The 26754-nt window shown below is 50.4% G+C and overlaps 1 protein-coding gene across 2 annotated transcripts in view; it reads left to right on the plus strand.

Annotated features, from left to right (window-relative positions):
- The window catches only part of PLA2R1 (phospholipase A2 receptor 1), a 156641-nt gene that overhangs the window by 18747 nt on the left and 111140 nt on the right, over positions 1-26754 (plus strand). For both annotated transcript variants that reach the window (XM_040357890.1, XM_040357891.1), the window contains exons 4-5: positions 174-338; positions 2003-2116. In XM_040357890.1, the coding sequence (XP_040213824.1) occupies positions 174-338; positions 2003-2116 (279 nt within the window). The remainder of the gene's footprint in view (positions 1-173; positions 339-2002; positions 2117-26754) is intronic.

Raw genomic sequence — 26754 nt, forward strand, 5'->3', positions numbered from 1 at the left:
CGCCCGCCGATAGATACACCATTGTATCTGAATCCGGGCCCATGTGTTTGTAAAGGCAGGTGTCCCAATACTTTCGGTAATATAGTGTATATCTGAACAGCATTAATCCCAACCAACAGGGACAAAGCACAATTTTCTTTAATCTAAAACAGATATTTTTATTTTTGTTCTAGGCGATGGCTGTGGTTTGTTATGGGAGGAAAACACTGTCACACATTCTTGCTACCAATTCAATCTCGAGTCTTCTCTCTCCTGGAATCAAGCCCGAGACTCTTGTCAAGCTCAAGGTGGAGATCTGCTAAGCATCACAAATCTTGCTGAACATGAGTATATTTCCAGTAAGTAGACAAATCCTCTCATTATACAAGAGAACAGAAATCTGGCTAATACAGTATTGCAGGAAGCGTGCATAACATCATATTTTCTTTGTTTCAGTTCAAAGTGGGATGGAAAAACCCTTGGTCAAGTTTTTTTGGTTTATTTTTTCCAGTTAGGAAGAGTTTCTTTCACAGGAACTAAGAAAATCATCTCCTAGCTACTTGTCTTCAGAATAAATATTCTTGTTATAAGATTTACCGTGTTTTTGGTTATAACTCAAAATTTTAGATTGAAAGTAGAATTAAAGGCATTTTTTCTTTCCATTTTGGATAGAGTAAGGAAGGGTTAGAACTAGGGTTGTCCCGATACCACTTTTTTGAGACCGAGTACAAGTACCGATACTAAGTACTCGCCGATACCGAATACCAATACTTTTTTTTTAATGTCATGTGACAGTATTTTTGGGGATATTTATTATAGCAACAAGTAAAAAATATTGGGGGTAATCCACAAAGATCCGGCGTAACTTAATTTTTCCCATTTAAGTTACTGCCTTAAATTTTTTACCTAAGTGCCCGATCCACAAAGCACTTACCTAGAAATTTTGGGCTGTGCAACTTAAATTCCGCCGGCGCAAGGCGTTCCTCTTTTCATGGGGGCGATTCCCATTTAAATTAGGCGCGCTCCCGCGCAGGCCGTACTGCGCATGCTCGTGACGTAATTTTCCCGACGTGCATAGCGCGAAATTACGTTACGCCGAGCTTTGTGGATTGCGACGGGTCAATAAAGTTGCGTCGAAAAAAAAAAAAGATACGGCGGAAAAAAAAAAATTCAAAACAAAAAAAAAATCGCGTCGCTGGACAGAAGGGTCTGTTTTTACAAGGTGTAAACAGTTTACACCTTGTAAAAGCAGCCCTAATTTTGCGTTTGCAAACTAAAACTTACGGAGAAAAAACGAAGCGTAAAAGCTTCGTGGATCTCCGTAAGTGCTAATTTGCATACCCGAGGCGGCATTTCGACACGAAATGCCCCCAGCGGCGGATGCGGTACTGCATCCTAAGATCCGACAGTGTAATTCAATTACACATGCCGGATCTTCTGCCTAACTATGGAAAACTGATTCTGTGGATCAGTTCCATAGTTAGGAACAGGGATACGACGGCGTAACAGCAGTTACGCCGGCGTATCCCTTTTGAGGATCTGGCCCAATGCTGATCAAATACCACCAAAAGAAAGCTCTATTTGTGGAGGGAAAAAAGGATGTAAATTTTATTTGGGTACAACGTCGCACGACCATGCAATTGTCAACTAAAGCGGCGCAGTGCCGAATCCCAAAAAAAGGCCTGCTCATTCAGCAGCCAAATCCTCCGGGTCTGAAGTGGTTAAATACCACCAAAAAAAAGCTCTACTGAAAATGTAGTTTGGGTGCAGTGTTACATGACCGTGCAATTGTCATTCAAAGTGTGACAGCGCTGAAAGCTGAAAATTTGCTGGGCAGGAAGGGGGTAAATGTGCCAATAGGCAAGTGGTAAAGTTGTTTGCATGTTTGCCTGGAAGTAACAATTCTGACAGCCATTCCGCTTCGGTTTTCCTTACATCATTGGTTTTGCATTTAATTGAAATAAAGGCAGCAGACTAAGAATGTTTCAGGGTGACCTGTTGCTGTTTATCTCCCCCAATGCAGAGAGACTGGTTTATACTGGGATTGTGTTATGGACTGGGCTCAATCAGCTGGATACCACTTCTGGGTGGCAGTGGTCGGATGGCTCCCCCTTTGCTTTTGTCAACTGGAGATCAAGTACTGTATCTATATTTTTCTATCCTTATAGTATTTCAAAATCTTTTGGTACATTGTTTGTTATGCAACATCAGACAAGTTAAAATCTTTGCACAAAGTTATGCAAGAATAAATGTTTATTTAGCTTGTTGTGGAGGAAATGGGCGTGCAGACCAAGCATTCCTGAGGCCCTATGTGGTATCATGTAGTCTTGTGTGGAGGATCGTATATCTATTTCATCTAGATGACCAATTTATAGCCTTGTGCGACTGATATACTGTGTATGTGTATATATATATATATAGGGGCAGATCCACAAAAGGATTACGCTGGCATTATTTAAATTTCCCGCGTCGTATCCAGTGGCGGCTGTTGCTCAAAATTTTTGGGGGGGCGCAAACGGAAAAAAAAAAACAATTGCAGCCTCACTGTGCCCATCAAATGCAGCAAATGTGCCATGCCATCAAACGCAGTCACTGTGCCATGCCAAACGCAGCCACTGTGCCGGTCTTTCCCAGTGACGTACGAGGGTGCGTCAGAGGGGGCGGGGTCACGTGACGGGTGGCCGCTTCCCCTATATAAGTAATGTCAAAGCTCCAGCGCGTCATTCCGCTGGGCTGTGTCCAGCGGAGAGTGGAGCTCGCCTGCTGCGCTCTGGACGGATGGATCTTCTCATCGCTGGACCGGACCGCTGATCACCCGTCGCTGGAGAGATCATCCATCGCTGGATAGAATACAACGTTGGAGCAGGGAGCCGCATCGACAGTGGATTACCACCGCTGGATTTTTTTTTTTATTAATAAAGGAATTTTTTCTACGGTGTCTGTGTCTATTTTTTTTTAACTATTTACACTTCCTTCGTGAAATGGTAGAGGTACAGTGTACCCCATTACCAATTCACATAGGGGGGGGGGCAGGATCTGGGGGTCCCCTTTGTTAAAGGGGTCTTCCAGATTCTGATAAGCCCCCCGCCCGCAGACCCCCACAACCACCGGGCAAGGGTTGTGGGGATGAGGCCCTTGTCCCCATCAACATGGGGACATCCTCCCCATGTTGAGGGCATGTGGCCTGGTGCGGTTCAGGAGAGGGGGGCGCGCACTCTGTCCCCCCCTCTTTTCTGCGGCCGGCCAGGTTAACGTGCTCGGATAAGGGTCTGGTGTGGATTTTTGGGGGAACTCCACGCCATTTTTTTTTAAATTTGGGGTGGAGTTCCCCTTAAAATCCACACCAGACCTGAAGGGTCTGGTATGGATATTTGGGGGGAACCCCACGTAATTTTTTTTTTTTTAATTGACGGCGGGGTTCCCCTTAATATCCATATCAGACCTGAAGGGCCTGTTTATGGAATTTGGGGGGACCCCCAGGCTTTTTTTTTTTATGAATGAATCATCTCTGAATTGCCAGAGTCGACAATTCATTAGAGCCGCAAAGCCGGTTTTAAATGCTTTTTTTTCTTTCAGAAATGACACTTTGTGCAGGGACAGTTCTATGTACGGGAAACATGCGCTTTTTCACATGCTGACTTTACACACCCCCTAGGTACGAAATTTAAAGTAATATTACACTTTTATTGTTTCACTTTTAGCATTATTAAATGCACTGCTCCTGAAAAAACGGCCGTTTTTTTGCATTGATACATGTTTCCTGGGACAGGACCCAGGTCCCCAAACACTTTTAAGGACAATAACTTGCATATTAGCCTTTAAAATTAACACTTTAGATTTCATATGTTCGAGTTCCATAGACTTTAACAGGGTTATAAAGTTCACAGGAACATTTGGTGTGTTCGCAAGTTCTGATGCGAACAGGGGGGTGTTCGGCTCATCCCTACCAACCACCATCTGACTGGAGTCGGACCACTTGGCCTTCAGGAGAAAGATTAAAACCCATCTCATCTGAGGTCAAGGGGTTCCTTACCCATGAAATGGATACAGCGCCCAGAGGCGATTCAGTTCGCATGTGTTGCGCTTTACAAGTTTTTCACTCACTCACTCAGGGAACAGACGATCAGTGACATGTCACTAGGAAGAACGGGGAGATGTTGTGTTTACCCGATCGCGGGACACCGGCGGACATCGAGTCCACGGGTCCCGCGGACACGGTCATGGAGCTTGTGACCACACGGCGGCAAATTAAAGGGGACATGTATATATACGCCCATTTGCGCAGCCGTGCCATTCTGTCAACGTAAAAACTTAATAGTCACCAAGTGCAGTCGTGTTTTTACACAATCGCCAAAGTCAGTGAGGCTCCGGATCGAGCACGCACAAGTGCCCCATAGCAGGCAAGGGGAGGAGCCAGGAGCGACGATGGGGGACCTGAGAAGAGGAGGATCAGGGCTGCTCTGTGAAAACCATCACGCAGAGCAGATAAGTATAACACGTTTATTATTTTAATGAAAAAGTGTAAAGCTTTACATTCACTTTAAGAAGCAAGAGATTTTAAAATTGAGAATTTTACAATTATATTGGAGACTAGAGAAAGGCTTAAAGTGGAGTTCCACCCATAAATATAACATTACATCAGTAGTTTTAAAAAAATGTCATTAGTCCTTTACGAAAATTTTTTATTTTTTTAGATGCCTTCAAAGTGTTGTTGCTAGGCAGAATAGTTAATCTTCCCACTTCCTGCACCTAGGTGCTTAATGCTTCCTAACCAGACTCCTGGGAATGTAGTGGGTGTAACTTTCCAGGAGTCTGTGCACTCCCCAGTCTCAAAGAATCATGTGACTTGGACAGCACAGGTGCTGAAACCTGATCTGACACTGCTTGTGCAGCACTGAGCATGTGCGAGATCTGAAAGGCTGAAATCCAGGAAGTCATACAGTCTGGCTTCATGATGCCCACACTTAAGATGGCCCCAGTCAATTTCTATTTTATAAAGTGTCTAAATGCTGTAACAACCTAACAAAACGGACCTTAGTTTACAGACTAACTTTACTAGAATACATTAAGCTTGTGTATTACAGGGGTATTTATATTTAAATATAAAATTGTGGCCGGAACTCCGCTTTAATACCAAAGTACAGATTGTGAGGGAAGGAAAACACTTCTTTTGAATAAAGCAGATCCTCTAGCCCTGGATAACAGGAAAGAATTCCCTATATATCTTGTGAGGAGAATGTGTAGGAATAGAACATTTATTAAAAATGTATATAAAATTCCCTGAGAACTCGATATCTTTTCCTAGTTAAGGGGAATGTTTCTGTACAGGATTTAATTGTAGATCATGTTCTTGGGGTGAAGCTAGAAGATCCCTGATGTCTCCATTGAGAGGACCTTGTTGTCACTACTGTCACATAAGGGGCTTGTCAGTACATACATATATACATGGTTAGGACACATGTTAATACATAAACACTTATTACACATCCCTACACACACCACAAGAGGAAGAAGTAGCCATAGAGCACCTTCCAGACTTACAAATGTGTCCTGTGCATCCAAGTGGTAATGAGCCCCGGTCATGAAAGGATTAAATAAAAGAGGAAGCAATTCAAATGTAAATATACCATTTTTTTATTGTGTGTTTTATGAAAGTATAATTATGGATCTATACACATTTTTTCCTTTTCCAACTATAAATACTCTGAATAAACCAAGAGTCCTTTGGTAAAATCAATTGGCCAGAAGTGAAGATCTAGTGATCCTCTCGCCCAATCACGGACACACTTTTGACCAAGAGATTCCAAGCCTGCCCACCACGGCAAGGTAGACTCTTCTAGGGCAGGACCTACACTAACTACACTAAGCTACCCTACTGGATGCTAGTCATCCTTTTTCTAATGTTGTGTGTATGTTTGTACTAGGGTTGTCCCGATACCACTTTTTTAGGACCGAGTACAAGTACCGATACTTTTTTTTATGTACTCGCCGATACCGAATACCGATACTTTTTTTAAATGTGTCCCCAAATGCAGCCATGTCCCCCCACAAATGCAGCCATGTCCCTCCCACAAATGCAGCCATTTCCCCCCCATATGCAGCTATGTCCCCAAACATATGCAGCCATGTCCCCAAACATATGCAGCCATGTCCCCAAACATATGCAGCCATGTCCCCCACATATATGCAGCCATGTCCCCCATATATGCAGCCATGTCCCCCCACATATATGCAGCCATGTCCCCCCACATATATGCAGCCATGTCCCCCCACATATATGCAGCCATGTCCCCCCACATATATGCAGCCATGTCCCCCCACATATATGCAGCCATGTCCCCCCACATATATGCAGCCATGTCCCACATATATGCAGCCATGTCCCCCCACATATATGCAGCCATGTCCCCCCACATATATGCATATGCAGCCATGTCCCCCCACATATATGCAGCCATGTCCCCCCACATATATGCAGCCATGTCCCCCCACATATATGCAGCCATATCCCCCACATATATGCAGATATGTCCCCCATATATGCAGCCATGTCCCCCCACATAAATGCAGCCATGTCCCCCCACATATATGCAGCCATGTCCCCCCACATATATGCAGCCATGTCCCCCCACATATATGCAGCCATGTCCCCCACATATATGCAGCCATGTCCCCCAAATATGCAGCCATGTCCCCCCACATACATGCAGCCATGTCCCCCCACATATATGCAGCCATGTCCCCCCTATATATGCAGCCATGTCCCCCATATATGCAGCCATGTCCCCCCACATAAATGCAGCCATGTCCCCCCACATATATGCAGCCATGTCCCCCATATATGCAGCCATGTGCCCCCACATATATGCAGCCATGTCCCCCCACATATATGCAGCCATGTCCCCCCACATATATGCAGCCATGTCCCCCAACATATATGCAGCCATGTCCCCCCACATATATGCAGCCATGTCCCCCAACATATATGCAGCCATGTCCCCCATATATGCAGCCATATCCCCAAACATATATCCAGCCATGTCCCCAAACATATGCAGCCATGTCCCCCATACCTAATGATGATGCAGCCGCCGCGTTAATCACCGTGCGGCGAACATTACAGGCAGCTTTCGTTTGAATAGCTGTTTTCCCCGCAACGCCGTGTAAAGGACACGCCCCCTTGCTCAGGATTGGACAGATCCGTCCAAGGGGGAGTGTCTATACACGGCGCGGCGGGCAAAACAGCTATTCAAACTAAAGGTGCCTGTAATGTTCGCCGCATGGTGATTAACGCGGCAGCGGCGGATTTGCGATATACGGCGACGGCCAAGTATTCTATTTAGGCATCGGGGGTATTTGCGGGAGTACAAGTACTCCCGCAAATACTCTGTATCGGTCCCGATACCGATACTGGTATCGGTATCGGGACAACCCTAGTTTGTAGTAGGCCTCATCCTATAATCTGTGTGTGCGATCTACTCTCTCCTAATTGGGTTGTCTGTCTGTGTTCATCTATCTTAAGCATGACAGAAGGAGGTAGAAACATACAGAGAAAATGTGCTTTGCTGTTTATATTTTGTGTTTGTAGCTACATTTTATCTATGTTTACAAAATGTTTTATTTATTTTTTGGATTTTGTTATGTTTTTTATCAAACAGAAGTGAGGGGAAAGGGAGAGGTTCGGGAGTTAATAGAGGATGTGTCAGGGAATTAATATATTATATAAGGGAACTCGGAATTGAGAAGACACCGCCATTCTCTGAGATGTCATCGCTGGGATCCCTAGGAGGCGTGACGCTGGGAGTGGGAAATTCAATCTCCTCCATGGCGCTCTCTGCACTTTTGCTTGTTGGAATGACGACATCACTCGGTGGGATGTCACTCTTTCGTGGGAAGATCTTCCTGTGCCCGGACACAGGGGGGAGGAAGGTTCATATTGCAGGAGATTGCCAACCAAGTGTTGGTTTATTCTATGACTCAGGAAGGTTGAAGGAAGAAGGGGGGTGAGAGTTCGGGGAACCCCCACAGCCCTTCCGGGGGAAAGAAGAGTGGACGACGAAGGGAGATGATGGATGGGGGGAACCCCACCCTTCTTCTTTCAGGGGAAGGGGGGAGAGGGATGGGGGGAACCCCCACACCTCTACTTCCAGGTGAAGGGAGGTTGGAGGAAGAAGGGGGGTGAGATTTCGGGGAACCCCTACAGCCCTTCCGGGGGAAGAAGAGTGGACGACGAAGGGGGATGATGGATGGGGGGAACCCCACCCTTCTTCTTTCAGGGGGAGAGGGATTGGGGGAACCCCCACACCTCTACTTCCAGGTGAAGGGAGGCTGGAGGAAGAAGGGGGGTGAGAGTTCGGGGAACCCCCACAGCCCTTCCGGGGGAAAGTAGAGTGGACGACGAAGGGGGATGATGGATGGGGGAACCCCCACCCTTCTTCTTTCAGGGGAAGGGGTATTGGGGGAACCCCCACACCTCTACTTCCAGGTGAAGGGAGGTTGGAGGAAGAAGGGGGGTGAGAGTTGGAGTTGTTGGTGAAATAATGACATCACTCGGTGGGATGTCACTCTTTCGTGGGAAGATCTTCCTGTGCCCGGACACCATTTTTGATTTGAGCTTCTTTGTACGCTGGCTTAGCCTAGCACTAAAGGAAGCTTGAGGAGGTTTGACTCTGGAAACAGCAACGCCAGACTCTCTTACATAGCTCTGGCCTCATTTTCCCTACGACGTGCGGCGCTGGGATGTTCAGTTAATGTTTTCCATCGTGGGCCAAGGCCGGAATTTATTGCTGGGGGCCTGTATTCGGTTGGAAGCAGTGGCGGCCCGTCCATAGGGGGCGCCTGGGCGCCTCCCCCTCCCCCAAGTCAGTAAAAAAAAAAAAAAAAATTTTTATTTAAACATGTCCCTTTAAAAAAAAAAAAAAAATCGAAAAAACGTCCTTATGTGCACTGTGTCCGAGTGCCGGGCATGTGCAGATTGAGTAGCGCCACGTCTGTGCAATCACGAGATTGCAGATGTGGCGCTACATTGGCAGAACAAAAATGCCTTTGTGGCGGAGCGCATCGCGCCACAGCTTCCGGCGCGATTGACTTGGACTTGAGGCCGGGCGCGTGCACGGCACCCAGTATATTTCTGTGCCTGTGCCGACGTCAGGAAGTGAGAGTTCGGGGAACCCCCACAGCCCTTCCGGGGGAAAGAAGAGTGGACGACGAAGGGAGATGATGGATGGGGGGAACCCCACCCTTCTTCTTTCAGGGGAAGGGGGGAGAGGGATGGGGGGAACCCCCACACCTCTACTTCCAGGTGAAGGGAGGTTGGAGGAAGAAGGGGGGTGAGATTTCGGGGAACCCCTACAGCCCTTCCGGGGGAAGAAGAGTGGACGACGAAGGGGGATGATGGATGGGGGGAACCCCACCCTTCTTCTTTCAGGGGGAGAGGGATTGGGGGAACCCCCACACCTCTACTTCCAGGTGAAGGGAGGCTGGAGGAAGAAGGGGGGTGAGAGTTCGGGGAACCCCCACAGCCCTTCCGGGGGAAAGTAGAGTGGACGACGAAGGGGGATGATGGATGGGGGAACCCCCACCCTTCTTCTTTCAGGGGAAGGGGTATTGGGGGAACCCCCACACCTCTACTTCCAGGTGAAGGGAGGTTGGAGGAAGAAGGGGGGTGAGAGTTGGAGTTGTTGGTGAAATAATGACATCACTCGGTGGGATGTCACTCTTTCGTGGGAAGATCTTCCTGTGCCCGGACACCATTTTTGATTTGAGCTTCTTTGTACGCTGGCTTAGCCTAGCACTAAAGGAAGCTTGAGGAGGTTTGACTCTGGAAACAGCAACGCCAGACTCTCTTACATAGCTCTGGCCTCATTTTCCCTACGACGTGCGGCGCTGGGATGTTCAGTTAATGTTTTCCATCGTGGGCCAAGGCCGGAATTTATTGCTGGGGGCCTGTATTCGGTTGGAAGCAGTGGCGGCCCGTCCATAGGGGGCGCCTGGGCGCCTCCCCCTCCCCCAAGTCAGTAAAAAAAAAAAAAAAAAATTTTTATTTAAACATGTCCCTTTAAAAAAAAAAAAAAAATCGAAAAAACGTCCTTATGTGCACTGTGTCCGAGCGCCGGGCATGTGCAGATTGAGTAGCGCCACGTCTGTGCAATCACGAGATTGCAGATGTGGCGCTACATTGGCAGAACAAAAATGCCTTTGTGGCGGAGCGCATCGCGCCACATCTTCCGGCGCGATTGACTTGGACTTGAGGCCGGGCGCGTGCACGGCACCCAGTATATTTCTGTGCCTGTGCCGACGTCAGGAAGTGACGTCGGCACTCTGCAGACCAAAGGGACGCACCTCCGTGAGCCGAGCATGAAGGAAAGGTAAGTCTGCAGCATTATACATTCCCCTCAGCAGCAGAGCAGTTTTCACAGCAAAGCTAGCTGCCTAATGTTCAGTGAAGCTAGCGGCCGCCCCCCCCCCCCCCTTATTAAACTTCTTAATCTTAATTCTATTTTGGACGAAAATAGCGGTCGGCGCCTGAGAGGAGAGGGACCGAGAGAGCCCGGGGAAGAGGAGGACACTTCCTGGACACTGGCAGGGTAAGTGTTACTGAATGTGACGGACGGTGCGAGGAGGCGAAGGAGAGGGACAGACGAGCAGCTGAGAACCGGAGTGTAACAGCCTGTCTTCTACACAGACAGGGGAGAGATCACTCTGACAGGAGACACGTGGGTTGGAGATGTACTGTACAGTATAATGGTGTGGGACATAGCACATATACTGATCAACCCACCCTCTCCATCTCCCTCCCCCCTCTCTCATGACCCCCCTTCTTGCTACACCCCTCACCCCCCTCTTTCTACACCCCCACCACCTCTCCCCACTCTCTCACTACCCCATCTTCCTACATCCTCCACCCCCTCTCTCACTACCCCCCCCCACTTTCCACACCCCCCTCTCACTACCCCCCCAATGCCTACACCCCCTCTCTCACTACCCCCCAATGCCTACACCCCCTCTCTCACTACCCCCCTCTTCCCCCCTCTTCCTCTCTCCATCTCTATCTACCCCCAATGCCTACACCCCTCTCTCACTACCCCCCTCTTCTTACACTCCTCTCCTTCTCTCTCTCCCTCTTCCCCCTCTCTCACTACCCCCTCTTCCTACACCCCCCAACCACCTCTCCCCCTCTCTCACTACCCCCCTATTTCTACACCCCCCAATGCCTACACCCCCTCTCTCTCTGTCACTACCCCCTCTTCTTACACCCCTCTCCTCTCTCTCCCCCTCTCTCACTACCCCCCCCCAACCACCTCTCCCCCTCTCTCACTACCCCCTATTTCTACACCCCCTCTCTCACTACCCCCAATGCCTACACCCCCTCTCTCTCTGTCACTACCCCCTCTTCTTACACCCCTCTCCTCTCTCTCCCCCTCTCTCACTACCCCCTCTTCCTACACCCCCTAACCACCTCTCCCCCTCTTTCACTACCCCCCTATTTCTACACCCCCTCTCTCACTACCCCCAATGCCTACACCCCCTCTGTCACTACCCCCTCTTCTTACACCCCTCTCCTTCTCTCTCCCTCTCTATCTACCCCCCACTTCCTACACCCCCTTCTCTCACTACCCCCCAATACCTACACCCCCTCTCTCACTACCCCCCTCTTCCCCTCTCCTTCTCTCTCCATCTCTATCTACCCCCAATGCCTACCCCCCTCTCTCACTACCCCCCTCTCTCACTACCCCCTCTTCTTACACCCCTCTCCTTCTCTCTCTCTCCCTCTTCCCCCTCTCTCACTACCCCCTCTTCCTACACCCCCCAAACACCTCTCCCCCTCTCTCACTACCCCCAATGCCTACACCCCCTCTCTCCCTCTGTCACTACCCCCCTCTTCTTACACCCCTCTCCTTCTCTCTCTCCCTCTTCCCCCTCTCTCACTACCCCCTCTTCCTACACCCCCCAACCACCTCTCCCCCTCTCTCACTACCCCCCTATTTCTACACCCCCTCTCTCACTACCCCCAATGCCTACACCCCCTCTCTCCCTCTGTCACTACCCCCTCTTCTTACACCCCTCTCCTTCTCTCTCCCTCTTCCCCCTCTCTCACTACCCCCTCTTCCTACACCCCCCAACCACCTCTCCCCCTCTCTCACTACCCCCCTATTTCTACACCCCCTCTCTCACTACCCCCAATGCCTACACCCCCTCTGTCACTACCCCCCTCTTCTTACACCCTTCTCCTTCTCTCTCCCCCCTCTCTATCTACCCCCCACTTCCTAAACCCCCCTCTCTCACTACCCCCCAATGCCTACACCCCCCTCTCTCACTACCCCCCAATGCCTACACCCCCTCTCTCACTACCCCCTCTTCTTACACCCCTCTCCCCCCTCTTCCTACACCCCCCAACCACCTCTCCCCCTACCCCCCTATTTCTACACCCCCTCTCTCCCTCTGTCACTACCCCCCCCCCCCACTGCCCCACTGCCTACACCCCGTCTCTCACTACCCCCCTCTCTCACTTCCTACACCTCCCTCCCCCCTCTCTCATGACCCCCCTTCTTGCTACACCCCTCACCCCCCTCTTTCTACACCCCCACCACCTCTCCCCACTCTCTCACTACCCCATCTTCCTACATCCTCCACCCCCTCTCTCATTACCCCCCCCCCACTTTCTACTCTCTCACTACCCCCCTCTTCTTACACCCCTCTCCTTCTCTCTCTCCCTCTTCCCCCTCTCTCACTACCCCCCTCTTCCTACACCCCCCAACCACCTCTCCCCCTCTCTCACTACCCCCCTATTTCTACACCCCCTCTCTCACTACCCCCAATGCCTACACCCCCTCTCTCCCTCTGTCACTACCCCCTCTTCTTACACCCCTCTCCTTCTCTCTCTCCCTCTTCCCCCTCTCTCACTACCCCCTCTTCCTACACCCCCCAACCACCTCTCCCCCTCTCTCACTACCCCCCTATTTCTACACCCCCTCTCTCACTACCCCCAATGCCTACACCCCCTCGCTCCCTCTGTCACTACCCCCTCTTCTTACACCCCTCTCCTTCTCTCTCCCTCTCCCCCTCTCTATCTACCCCCCACTTCCTACACCCCCTTCTCTCACTACCCCCCAATGCCTACACCCCCTCTCTCACTACCCCCCTCTTCCCCTCTCCTTCTCTCTCCATCTCTATCTACCCCCAATGCCTACACCCCTCTCTCACTACCCCCCTCTTCTTACACCCCTCTCCTTCTCTCTCTCCCTCTTCCCCCTCTCTATCTACCCCCCACTTCCTACACCCCCTTCTCTCACTACCCCCCAATGCCTACACCCCCTCTCTCACTACCCCCCTCTTCCCCTCTCCTTCTCTCTCCATCTCTATCTACCCCCAATGCTTACACCCCTCTCCCCCCTCTTCCTACACCCCCCAACCACCTCTCCCCCTACCCCCCTATTTCTACACCCCCTCTCTCCCTCTGTCACTACCCCCCCCCACTGCCCCACTGCCTACACCCCGTCTCTCACTACCCCCCTCTCTCACTTCCTACACCTCCCTCCCCCCTCTCTCATGACCCCCCTTCTTGCTACACCCCTCACCCCCCTCTTTCTACACCCCCACCACCTCTCCCCACTCTCTCACTACCCCATCTTCCTACATCCTCCACCCCCTCTCTTATTACCCCCCCCACTTTCTACACCCCCTCTCTCACTACCCCCCCCCCCCACTTTCCACACCCCCCTCTCACTACCCCCCCAATGCCTACACCCCCTCTCTCACTACCCCCCAATGCCTACACCCCCTCTCTCACTACCCCCCTCTTCCCCCCTCTTCCTCTCTCCATCTCTATCTACCCCCAATGCCTACACCCCTCTCTCACTACCCCCCTCTTCTTACACCCCTATCCTCTCTCTCCCCCTCTCTCACTACCCCCTCTTCCTACACCCCCCAACCACCTCTCCCCCTCTCTCACTACCCCCCTATTTCTACACCCCCTCTCTCACTACCCCCAATGCCTACACCCCCTCTCTCCCTCTGTCACTACCCCCTCTTCTTACACCCCTCTCCTTCTCTCTCCCTCTCTATCTACCCCCCACTTCCTACACCCCCTTCTCTCACTACCCCCCAATGCCTACACCCCCTCTCTCACTACCCCCCTCTTCCTCTCTCCATCTCTATCTACCCCCAATGCCTACACCCCTCTCTCACTACCCCCCTCTTCTTACACCCCTCTCCTTCTCTCTCTCCCTCTTCCCCCTCTCTCACTACCCCCTCTTCCTACACCCCCCAACCACCTCTCCCCCTCTCTCACTACCCCCCTATTTCTACACCCCCTCTCTCACTACCCCCAATGCCTACACCCCCTCTCTCCCTCTGTCACTACCCCCTCTTCTTACACCCCTCTCCTTCTCTCTCTCCCTCTTCCCCCTCTCTCACTACCCCTCTTCCTACACCCCCCAACCACCTCTCCCCCTCTCTCACTACCCCCCTATTTCTACACCCCCTCTCTCACTACCCCCAATGCCTACACCCCCTCGCTCCCTCTGTCACTACCCCCTCTTCTTACACCCCTCTCCTTCTCTCTCCCTCTCCCCCTCTCTATCTACCCCCCACTTCCTACACCCCCTTCTCTCACTACCCCCCAATGCCTACACCCCCTCTCTCACTACCCCCCTCTTCCCCTCTCCTTCTCTCTCCATCTCTATCTACCCCCAATGCCTACACCCCTCTCTCACTACCCCCCTCTCTCACTACCCCCCTCTTCTTACACCCCTCTCCTTCTCTCTCTCCCTCTTCCCCCTCTCTCACTACCCCCTCTTCCTACACCCCCCAGCCACCTCTCCCCCTCTCTCACTACCCCCCTATTTCTACACCCCCTCTCTCACTACCCCAATGCCTACACCCCCTCTCTCCCTCTGTCACTACCCCCTCTTCTTACACCCCTCTCCTTCTCTCTCTCCCTCTTCTCCCTCTCTCACTACCCCCTCTTCCTACACCCCCCAACCACCTCTCCCCCTCTCTCACTACCCCCTATTTCTACACCCCCTCTCTCTACCCCCCTATTTCTACACCCCCTCTCTCACTACCCCCCTATTTCTACACCCCCTCTCTCACTACCCCCCTATTTCTACACCCCCTCTCTCCCTCTGTCACTACCCCCTCTTCTTACACCCCTCTCCTTCTCTCTCCCTCTCCCCCCTCTCTATCTACCCCCCACTTCCTAAACCCCCCTCTCTCACTACCCCCCAATGCCTACACCCCCCTCTCTCACTACCCCCCAATGCCTACACCCCCTCTCTCACTACCCCCTCTTCTTACACCCCTCTCCCCCCTCTTCCTACACCCCCCAACCACCTCTCCCCCTACCCCCCTATTTCTACACCCCCTCTCTCCCTCTGTCACTACCCCCCCCCCCACTGCCCCACTGCCTACACCCCGTCTCTCACTACCCCCCTCTCTCACTTCCTACACCTCCCTCCCCCCTCTCTCATGACCCCCCTTCTTGCTACACCCCTCACCCCCCTCTTTCTACACCCCCACCACCTCTCCCCACTCTCTCACTACCCCATCTTCCTACATCCTCCACCCCCTCTCTCATTACCCCCCCCCCCCCACTTTCTACACCCCCTCTCTCACTACCCCCCCAATGCCTACACCCCCTCTCTCACTACCCCCCAATGCCTACACCCCCTCTCTCACTACCCCCCTCTTCCCCCCTCTTCATCTCTATCTACCCCCAATGCCTACACCCCTCTCTCACTACCCCCCTCTTCTTACACCCCTCTCCTTCTCTCTCTCCCTCTTCCCCCTCTCTCACTACCCCCTCTTCTTACACCCCCCAGCCACCTCTCCCCCTCTCTCACTACCCCCCTATTTCTACACCCCCTCTCTCACTACCCCCAATGCCTACACCCCTTCTCTCCCTCTGTCACTACCCCCTCTTCTTACACCCCTCTCCTTCTCTCTCCCTCTCTATCTACCCCCCACTTCCTACACCCCCTTCTCTCACTACCCCCCAATGCCTACACCCCCTCTCTCACTACCCCCCTCTTCCTCTCTCCATCTCTATCTACCCCCAATGCCTACACCCCTCTCTCACTACCCCCCTCTTCTTACACCCCTCTCCTTCTCTCTCTCCCTCTTCCCCCTCTCTCACTACCCCCTCTTCCTACACCCCCCCAACCACCTCTCCCCCTCTCTCACTACCCCCCTATTTCTACACCCCCTCTCTCACTACCCCCAATGCCTAAACCCCCTCTCTCCCTCTGTCACTACCCCCTCTTCTTACACCCCTCTCCTTCTCTCTCTCCCTCTTCCCCCTCTCTCACTACCCCCTCTTCCTACACCCCCCAACCACCTCTCCCCCTCTCTCACTACCCCCCTATTTCTACACCCCCTCTCTCCCTCTGTCACTACCCCCTCTTCTTACACCCCTCTCCTTCTCTCTCCCTCTCTATCTACCCCCCACTTCCTACACCCCCTTCTCTCACTACCCCCCCAATGCCTACACCCCCTCTCTCACTACCCCCCTCTTCCCCTCTCCTTCTCTCTCCATCTCTATCTACCGCCAATGCCTACACCCCTCTCTCACTACCCCCCTCTCTCACTACCCCCCTCTTCTTACACCCCTCTTCTCTCTCTCCCTCTTCCCCCTCTCTCACTACCCCCTCTTCCTACACCCCCCAGCCACCTCTCCCCCTCTCTCACAACCCCCAATGCCTACACCCCCTCTCTCTCTGTCACTACCCCCTCTTCTTACACCCCTCTCCTCTCTCTCCCCCTCTCTCACTACCCCCTCTTCCTACACCCCCCAACCACCTCTCCCCGTCTCTCACTACCCCCCTATTTCTACACCCCCTCTCTCACAACCCCCAATGCCTACACCCCCTCTCTCTCTGTCACTACCCCCTCTTCTTACACCCCTCTCCTCTCTCTCCCCCTCTCTCACTACCCCCTCTTCCTACACCCCCCAACCACCTCTCCCCCTCTCTCACTACCCCCCTATTTCTACACCCCCTCTCTCACTACCCCCAATGCCAACACCCCCTCTCTCCCTCTGTCACTACCCCCTCTTCTTACACCCCTCTCCTTCTCTCTCCCTCTCCCCCCCCTACGCCCCACGTCCTACACCCCCTTCTCTCACTACCCCCCAATGCCTACACCCCCTCTCTCACTACCCCCCTCTTCCCCTCTCCTTCTCTCTCCATCTCTATCTACCCCCAATGCCTACACCCCTCTCTCACTACCCCCCTCTTCTTACACCCCTCTCCTTCTCTCTCTCCCTCTTCCCCCTCTCTCACTACCCCCTCTTCCTACACCCCCCAACCACCTCTCCCCCTCTCTCACTACCCCCCTAATTCTACACCCCTTCTCTCACTACCCCCAATGCCTACACCCCCTCTCTCCCTCTGTCACTACCCCCTCTTCTTACACCCCTCTCCTTCTCTCTCCCTCTCCCCCTCTCTATCTACCCCCCACTTCCTACACCCCCTTCTCTCACTACCCCCCAATGCCTACACCCCCTCTCTCACTACCCCCCTCTTTCCCTCTCCTTCTCTCTCCATCTCTATCTACCCCCAATGCCTCCATTGCGCTTGCTGCATTTTCACTCGGTGAAGAGTTCGGGGAACCCCCACAGCCCTTCCGGGGGAAAATAGAGTTGACGACGAAGGGGGATGAGGGATGGGGGGAACCCCCACCCTTCATCTTTCAGGCAAAGGGGGCAGAGGGATCGGGGGAACCCCCACATCTCTACGTCCAGGTGAAGGGAGGTTGGAGGAAGAAGGGGGGTGAGAGTTGGAGTTGTTGGTGAAATGATGACATCACTCGGTGGGATGTCACTCTTTCGTGGGAAGATCTTCCTGTGCCCGGACACCATTTTTGATTTGAGCTTCTTTGTACGCTTGCTTAGCCTAGCACTAAAGGAAGCTCGAGGAGGTTTGACTCTGGAAACAGGAACGCCAGTCTCTTTCATAGCTCTGGCCTCATTTTCCCTACGACGTGCGACGCTGGGATGTTCAGTTAATGTTTTCAATCGGGTGAGAGTTGGAGTTGTTGGTGAAATGATGACATCACTCGGCGGGATGTCACTCTTTCGTGGGAAGATCTTCCTGTGCCCGGACACTATTTTTGATTTGAACTTCTTTATACGCTTGCTTAGCCTAGCACTAAAGGAAGCTCGAGGAGGTTTGACTCTGGAAACAGGAACAGCAGTCTCTTTCATAGCTCTGGCCTCATTTTCCCTATGACGTACGACGCTGGGATGTTCAGTTAATGTTTTCGATCGTGGGCCAAGGCCGGAATTTATTGCTGGGGGCCTGTATTCGGTTGGAAGGATCCTATCACTCCATGGCCTAGTGTTGTTCCTGGTAGGTGCTACGCTGGGGATGGGAAAGGCCGTCTCCTCCATTGCGCTTGCTGCATTTTCACTCGGTGGTGGAAGGGCGTGACTCGGTGGTGAAATGGTGTCACTCGTTGGTGGAAGGGCGCCGCTCGGTGGTGGAAGGGCGCCGCTCGGTGGTGAAATGGTGTCACTCGGTGGGGGAAGGGTGCCGCTCGGTGGTGAAATGGTGTCACTCGTTGGTGGAAGGGCACCACTCGGTGGTGGAAGGGCGCGACTCGGTGGTGGAAGGGCGCCGCTTGGTGGTGGAAGGGCGCCGCTTGGTGGTGGAAGGGCGCCGCTCGGTGGTGGAAGGGCGCCACTCGGTGGTGGAAGGGCGCCACTCGGTGGTGGAAGGGCGCCGCTTGGTGGTGGAAGGGCGCCGCTCGGTTGTGGAAGGGTGCCACTCGGTGGTGGAAGGGCGCCACTCGGTGGTGGAAGGGCGCCACTCGTTGGTGGAAGGGCGCCACTCGGTGGTGGAAGGGCGTGACTCGGTGGTGAAATGGTGTCGCTCGTTGGTGGAAGGGCGTGACTCGGTGGTGAAATGGTGTCACTCGTCGGTGGAAGGGCGCCGCTCGATGGTTGAAGTGCGCCGCTCGGTGGTGGAAGGGCGCCGCTCGGTGGTGGAAGGGCGCCGCTCGGTGGTGGGGTGATGTTGCTACTTGTTGGTCGGCGCAGTCGGTAGAATGGCTTTAAGTATATTAGGAGCAGCACCACCAGCATGGTGATAACGCCCAGAATGCATTCTGACCGGTGCTCAGTAACAATTGCTATAAGTACGGGTGGCACTGTGTTGTCTAGGGCCACACACCCCTTGGACCAGACTGACCAGAGCCCGGTGACCACCCGCTGATGCCAAACTCCATCATTTATATAGATGGGTAGAATTATGTTCTCAAAGATTGGCCCCCGTCTGTTCCAGATATCGATAAGTAAATAAATCATTCCGATCAGCTCCTGGAACATCATAAAACTTCCTAATATTCTGGCCAGGTGATATTGGCGCAGGATGTATTTCACAATCAGAAAACACATCAGGACGGCCAAACTAAACCAGACTGGAGGACGGGTCAGGAATATAAACCAGCTGATGGGTTCTGGAGGGACATGTTCAGTTCCACTGACTGTTTCCTCCACTGGCTGCTCCGTCCTCTTCATGTTTTTCTCCTCCATGGGGGTCTCTGGGGGCCCTCTGACATTCCTGGGCTCCTCCCCCATTGGGGTCTCTTTGATGGTATTTCTGGGTACAGCCCATGGGTACAGGATCCTAAAAATCATCGGAATCACTGCTGGCTGCTCCGTCTTCATGTTCTTCTCCTCCATGGGGGTCTCTGGGGGCCCTCTGACATTCCTGGGCTCCTCCCCCATTGGGGTCTCTTTGATGGTATTTCTGGGTACAGCCCATGGGTACAGGATCCTAAAAATCATCGGAATCACTGCTGGCTGCTCCGTCTTCATGTTCTTCTCCTCCATGGGGGTCTCTGGGGGCCCTCTGACATTCCTGGGCTCCTCCCCCATTGGGGTCTCTTTGATGGTATTTCTGGGTACAGCCCATGGGTACAGGATCCTAAAAATCATCGGAATCTCTGCTGGCTGCTCCGTCTTCTTCTTCATGTTCTTCTCCTCCATGGGGGTCTCTGGGGGCCCTCTGACATTCCTGGGCTCCTCCCCCATTGGGGTCTCTTTGATGGTATTTCTGGGTACAGCCCATGGGTACAGGATCCTAAAAATCATCGGAATCACTGCTGGCTGCTCCGTCTTCATGTTCTCCTCCATGGGGGTCTCTGGGGGCCCTCTGACAATCCTGGGCTCCTCCCCCATTGGGGTCTCTGACCCTCTGATGGTATTCCTGGGTACAGCCTCCCAGGATTTCCTAAAAATCATCGGAATCTCTGCTGGCTGTTCCACAATCCCCTCCTCCTGATCCATATGGACCTCTGGGGGCCCTCTGATGACATTTGAGGGCCCCTCCTGATCCATGTGGACCGCTGGGGATTGTATGATGATGTGTCTCTGTACTCCCAAAGAGAGTATCAGAGTAACACACATAACAAGGATTTGGTTCCTCATTGTTGCTTGTAGAAAATAACTGGCAGAAAATGCCAATTACTAGTAATAGACGATCAGACAATAAATGCCAATCAATCAATAGACTGAATTCCAATCACTGGAGATAATGTGATGAAATACAAATCCAATCACTCAGGAGCTCTGCAAGATAGTTGCTTCTCCTGTCAAGACCAAATGTCAAGTGACAAATTTCCCCCCTGCAGGCTATTTATTTGCTGCAGGTGTGACATCACAGTAGGTCTGTGTGCTTCTGGCAGTTATTTTTTGAGTTTTGTGACATCACAGCAGGTCATGTTACCATGGTAACAGAATGTTGGTTTTCTCTGTGTGCAGCTATTTTTACACTGCAGGTCACATGACCAGCACTGAGAAAAAACATCCTGTCTGTTAATGTAAACAACTTCCAGCCTTTGCAGCTGCTTCATTGTGATTGGCTGATCTGTGTTCTGGGTGGCTGTTTGAGTCTATGAGATTATATATATATATATATATATATATATATATATATATATATATATATATATATATATATATATATATATATATATATATATATATATATATATATATATACATACATACACACACACGGTTATTATTACATCACATCATTATTTATTATATATTTTATGTATGTGAATTCCCTATTTTTATTCATATATGATACTATATTTTATAGTCATATAATAGTAATACAATGTAATAATGTGTTTTATTATTTTAATGTAATATTATTAATTGTAGAAATATTTACACTAATATTTAGACATGTGCACTGCCAAAAAAAATCGTTTTTTTTATTTTTTCGGAAATTCGGGAAAATCTCAAAAAAAAAATTCCGTTTGTTTCATTCGTTTTTTTTATCTTTTTGGAAATTCGGCAAATTTTTTTTTTGCGTTGTATTCGTTTTTTTGCTTTTTTTTGGAAATTCGGGAAATTCAAAAATTCGAAAATTCCGAATGTTCGGATTTCCGAAAAAGCAAAAAACGAATAAAACGAAATTTCCGAGAAAAAAAAAAGTACGAACAATTTTTAATTCGAAAATTCGGAATTTCTAAAATTCGAAAATTCCACAATTCCACAATTTCAAAAATTCCACCATTTCAAAAATTCAGATTTTTTTTAGTTTTGGAATTTTAAATGTTTTTATTTTTCGAACCTTCGAATTTTTCATTTTCGAAATTTCGAAAAAGAAAAATTCCAAAATTCGAAATTTCGAAAATTAAAAAAAAAAAAAAACGAAAAATTTCCGAATTTACGAAAATTCGGAAATTTTAAAATTCGGAAATACGAAAATGAAAAATTCGAAATTGCTAAAATTGAAAAATTCTAAAATAAAATTCTAAAATTCGGGATTTTTTAAATAAAAAAAGAAAAACGAAAATTTGTCGTATTTGCGAATTTCCGAAATTCGGAAATACGAAAAATTCTGAAATTTAAAAATTCGGAAATACGAAAATTCGGAAATACGAAAATTCGGAAATTAAAAATGCCGAAATTCGAGATTTCGGAAGTCCGAAAATTCGGAAATTGAAAAATTCGGAAATACGAAAATTCGAAATTTTTGGAAGTCCGAAAATTCGGAAATAAAAAAAATTGTGAAAGCAAAAATGCGAAATTAACGAATTTCCGATAAAAAACGAATTAGAAACTAAAACGAATTGCATATGTCTATTAGGGATACACACTTTTCATCCATGTGGTGCTTTTCCTCCATTTTGCCCTGGGTGGAGTCCTGCTTAGCTCCGCCTCCTCAGCTCCCTGGCGAGACGCCTGTTGCCGCTGTCTGGAAGCTACACATCCGCTGGCTCGGTCATGTATAGCGGTACATTTCATACGCATCTACCCCTGAAGAGCGAGCTGGGCCTTGCGAAACTCATCGGTACACCTGATGCCCGTATGCTACATGATTAAGGGCTCTTTCACACGTCCGTTCCGTTCGTCCGTTTTTTGGACGTCCGTTAACGGACCGCAATGCTTCCCTATGGGCTAGCGTCCGTTAGCGGATGAGCATCCGCTAACGTCCGTTAGCATCCGTCTGCGTTCAGTTCCGTTTTTTGGGACGGAAGAAAACCCTATTTTTCTTCCGTCTAAAAAACGGAACGGACGTTAACGGATGATCCGTTTATCATCCGTTCCGCTAACATCCGTTTTTCTATGTAAAAAGCCCAAAAAAAAAAAAAGAGTGAAAAAACGGATGGAAAAACTGATGCAAAAACTGATGCAAAAACTGATGAAAAACTGACGAAAAACTGATGGAAAAACGGATCAACTGATGAAAAAAAAACTGATCTGAAAAACTGAACGGACGTGTGAAAGAGCCCTTAGTTTACACATATATGTACCATCATTTTATTCTACCTATTTAGGCTAGGTTCACATCACGATTTTTCCATCCGACAAACGGACCGTTAAATCGGATGGAATCGTATCTGTCAAAATCGTATGCAATCGTGTGTCAAAAAAAATCGGATCCTGATTTTAAATAATGTAGTTTTTTTTTTTTTTTTTTAGAACAAGGTTTCCCTTTCTGTAGCATAAATACAATAAACTGGTTCCCAACAAATCCGTTCCTAGTAATTTGTGTTGTCTCCCATTAGTAACATTATATCAAACAACAGTCATTGATTAGTGACAGCAAAGGGGAGAGAATTGGGATTGTGTGGGATTTTCTCTGCACCACGTCTCACACCTTAAAATCTCTATAAAAAAAAGAATCTCGAATAGCTATCAGTAGGCAAAATAGGGGGTTCATTTTCTCCTAATACAGCACTTCAAAGGCTCGGAGGTCACAATTTTTTACATCAAAGAGGGGAAAAATCAAGGCAAATTGAAATCTTAACAAAGGGAAGACAGGGCAGCCCTCTGGGCGGTGTGTACATTTGTAGTGTGAGGAGGGAGACTCCGGGAGGCACTGGGATTAAACCAGTGGCGGCTGGTGCTCAAATTGTTTGGGGGGGCGCAAACGAAAAAAATAAAACAATTGCAGCCTCACTGGGCCCATCAATTATCACCACTGTGCCATGCCATCAAAACGCAACCACTGTGCCATGCCATCAAACACAGCCACTATGCCATCAATTGTCACCACTTTGCCATGCCATCAATTGTCACCACTTTGCCATGCCATCAATTGTCACCACTTTGCCATCAATTGTCACCACTGTGCCATGCCATCAATTGTTACCACTGTGCCATCAATTGTCACCACTGTGCCACCAATTGTCACCACTGTGCCACCAATTGTCACCACTGTGCCATCAATTGTCACCACTGTGCCATGCCATCAATTGTTACCACTGTGCCATCAATTGTTACCACTGTGCCATCAATTGTCACCACTGTGCCACCAATTGTCACCACTGTGCCACCAATTGTCACCACTGTGCCCATCAATTGTCACCACTGTGCCATGCCATCAATTGTTACCACTGTGCCATCAATTGTCACCACTGTGCCATGCCATCAATTGTCACCACTTTGCCATGCCATCAATTGTCACCACTGTGCCATGCCATCAATTGTCACCACTGTGCCATGCCATCAATTGTTACCACTGTGCCACCAATTGTCACCACTGTGCCATGCCATCAATTGTCACCACTGTGCCACCAATTGTCACCACTGTGCCACCAATTGTCACCACTGTGCCATGCCATCAATTGTTACCACTGTGCCATCAATTGTCACCACTGTGCCATGCCATCAATTGTCACCACTTTGCCATGCCATCAATTGTCACCACTGTGCCATGCCATCAATTGTTACCACTGTGCCACTAATTGTCACCACTGTGCCACCAATTGTCACCACTGTGCCATGCCATCAATTGTTACCACTGTGCCATGCCATCAATTGTTACCACTGTGCCATCAATTGTCACCACTGTGCCACCAATTGTCACCACTGTGCCACCAATTGTCACCACTGTGCCATCAATTGTCACCACTGTGCCATGCCATCAATTGTTACCACTGTGCCATCAATTGTTACCACTGTGCCATCAATTGTCACCACTGTGCCACCAATTGTCACCACTGTGCCACCAATTGTCACCACTGTGCCCATCAATTGTCACCACTGTGCCATGCCATCAATTGTTACCACTGTGCCATCAATTGTCACCACTGTGCCATGCCATCAATTGTCACCACTTTGCCATGCCATCAATTGTCACCACTGTGCCATGCCATCAATTGTCACCACTGTGCCATGCCATCAATTGTTACCACTGTGCCATGCCATCAATTGTCACCACTGTGCCATGCCATCAATTGTCACCACTGTGCCACCAATTGTCACCACTGTGCCACCAATTGTCACCACTGTGCCATGCCATCAATTGTTACCACTGTGCCATCAATTGTCACCACTGTGCCATGCCATCAATTGTCACCACTTTGCCATGCCATCAATTGTCACCACTGTGCCATGCCATCAATTGTTACCACTGTGCCACTAATTGTCACCACTGTGCCACCAATTGTCACCACTGTGCCATGCCATCAATTGTTACCACTGTGCCATGCCATCAATTGTTACCACTGTGCCATCAATTGTCACCACTGTGCCACCAATTGTCACCACTGTGCCATGCCACCAATTGTCACCACTGTGCCCACCAATTGTCACCACTGTGCCCATCAATTGTCACCACTGTGCCCATCAATTGTCACCACTGTGCCCATCAATTGTCACCACTGTGCCACCAATTGTCACCACTGTGCCACCAATTGTCACCACTGTGCCATGCCATCAATTGTTACCACTGTGCCATCAATTGTCACCACTGTGCCATGCCATCAATTGTCACCACTTTGCCATGCCATCAATTGTTACCACTGTGCCACTAATTGTCACCACTGTGCCACCAATTGTCACCACTGTGCCATGCCATCAATTGTTACCACTGTGCCATGCCATCAATTGTTACCACTGTGCCATCAATTGTCACCACTGTGCCACCAATTGTCACCACTGTGCCATGCCACCAATTGTCACCACTGTGCCCACCAATTGTCACCACTGTGCCCATCAATTGTCACCACTGTGCCCATCAATTGTCACCACTGTGCCCATCAATTGTCACCACTGTGCCCATCAATTGTCACCACTGTGCCCATCAATTGTCACTGTCCAGACATCCATCCACCTCGGAGCTTTATATTATAACCTGCTGGGACTTGTAGTTCTCCATCATCTCCTGGGGCTCAGGTGCATGCAATCCACCATATTTGTTCAGTTTTTCTCACTGCTGGGACTTGTAGTCCCATAGATGGTGGATTGCATGCACCTGAGCCCCAGGAGATGATGGAGAACTACAAGTCCCAGCAGTCTAAATACAATAACAGGCTCCAAGGTGGATGGGTGGGGATCAGGCAGTGCACCGCTGTCCGCTGATGACCTAATGGGGCGATAAATCAAATCAAATCCATTTTGAACTGAATTCTGTGGCTTGGCTGGCTTACCTTAGCAGCGCCAGCTTCACTCCGCTCGGGCAGTGTGAACTTCAGAGAAAGTGGGGGGGAGGAGAGGAGACTTACACAATGACAGAACTCGGAGTGAACTAGGGGGGGAGGGGGGCCTTCCCCTCCCCCCCTAGTTCACTCCGAGTCCTGTCAGTGTGTAAGTTCAGTGACAAGCAGAAGCAGAAGCAGTAGCCCCCCTCCCCTCCCCCCCCAGTTCACTCCGAGCTCTGGCATCTAAGTTCAGTGACAACTGACAAGCAGCAGCAGCAGCCCCCCTCCCCCCCCCCCAGTTCACTCCGAGTCCTGCCGCCCAGACCCACTCCGCTCCGGATCAGCAGTGTGCACTCGCAACAGCTTCAGGTCCCCCCTCCCCCCACCTCAGTGTGCCGATCAGACGTCTGATCGGCACACTGAAGTGGGGGGGGGGGGTACCCGAAGCTGTTGCGAGTGCACACTGCTGATCCGGAGCGGAGTGTGGCGGCGGGACTCGGAGTGAACTCCGGGTGGGGGGGGGGAGAGGGGGGGCCGCCGCTGCTGCTTGTCACTGGCAGTACTAGCGCAGAGAGAATTGTTCAGCTGCGGTGGGGCTCGGTGGTGGTGGCGGGGCTGGCAGGCAATGGATGCGGGGGTGCTGCTGGTGCTGGAGTGGGGGAAGGAGCCGGTCTGTTCCTTACCTTCAATGGTTGGCGCCGCTCCTCTATGATGCCCCCACACGCGCTCCAGATAACACCAGAATACCGGAAGTGATATAATATTAATGGCACTGCCCACTGACCTCTCCTCCGGTCCCCGCCGAGCCAATCCCATGAGAACACCATGCATTCTAGCAAATCAAATGACAGTGGGAGTGTGTGCGGGCGCACAGCTTGCGCCCTGCAC

The sequence above is a fragment of the Rana temporaria genome, chromosome 6, assembly GCF_905171775.1.
Source record: "Rana temporaria chromosome 6, aRanTem1.1, whole genome shotgun sequence".
NCBI classification, from domain to species: domain Eukaryota; kingdom Metazoa; phylum Chordata; class Amphibia; order Anura; family Ranidae; genus Rana; species Rana temporaria.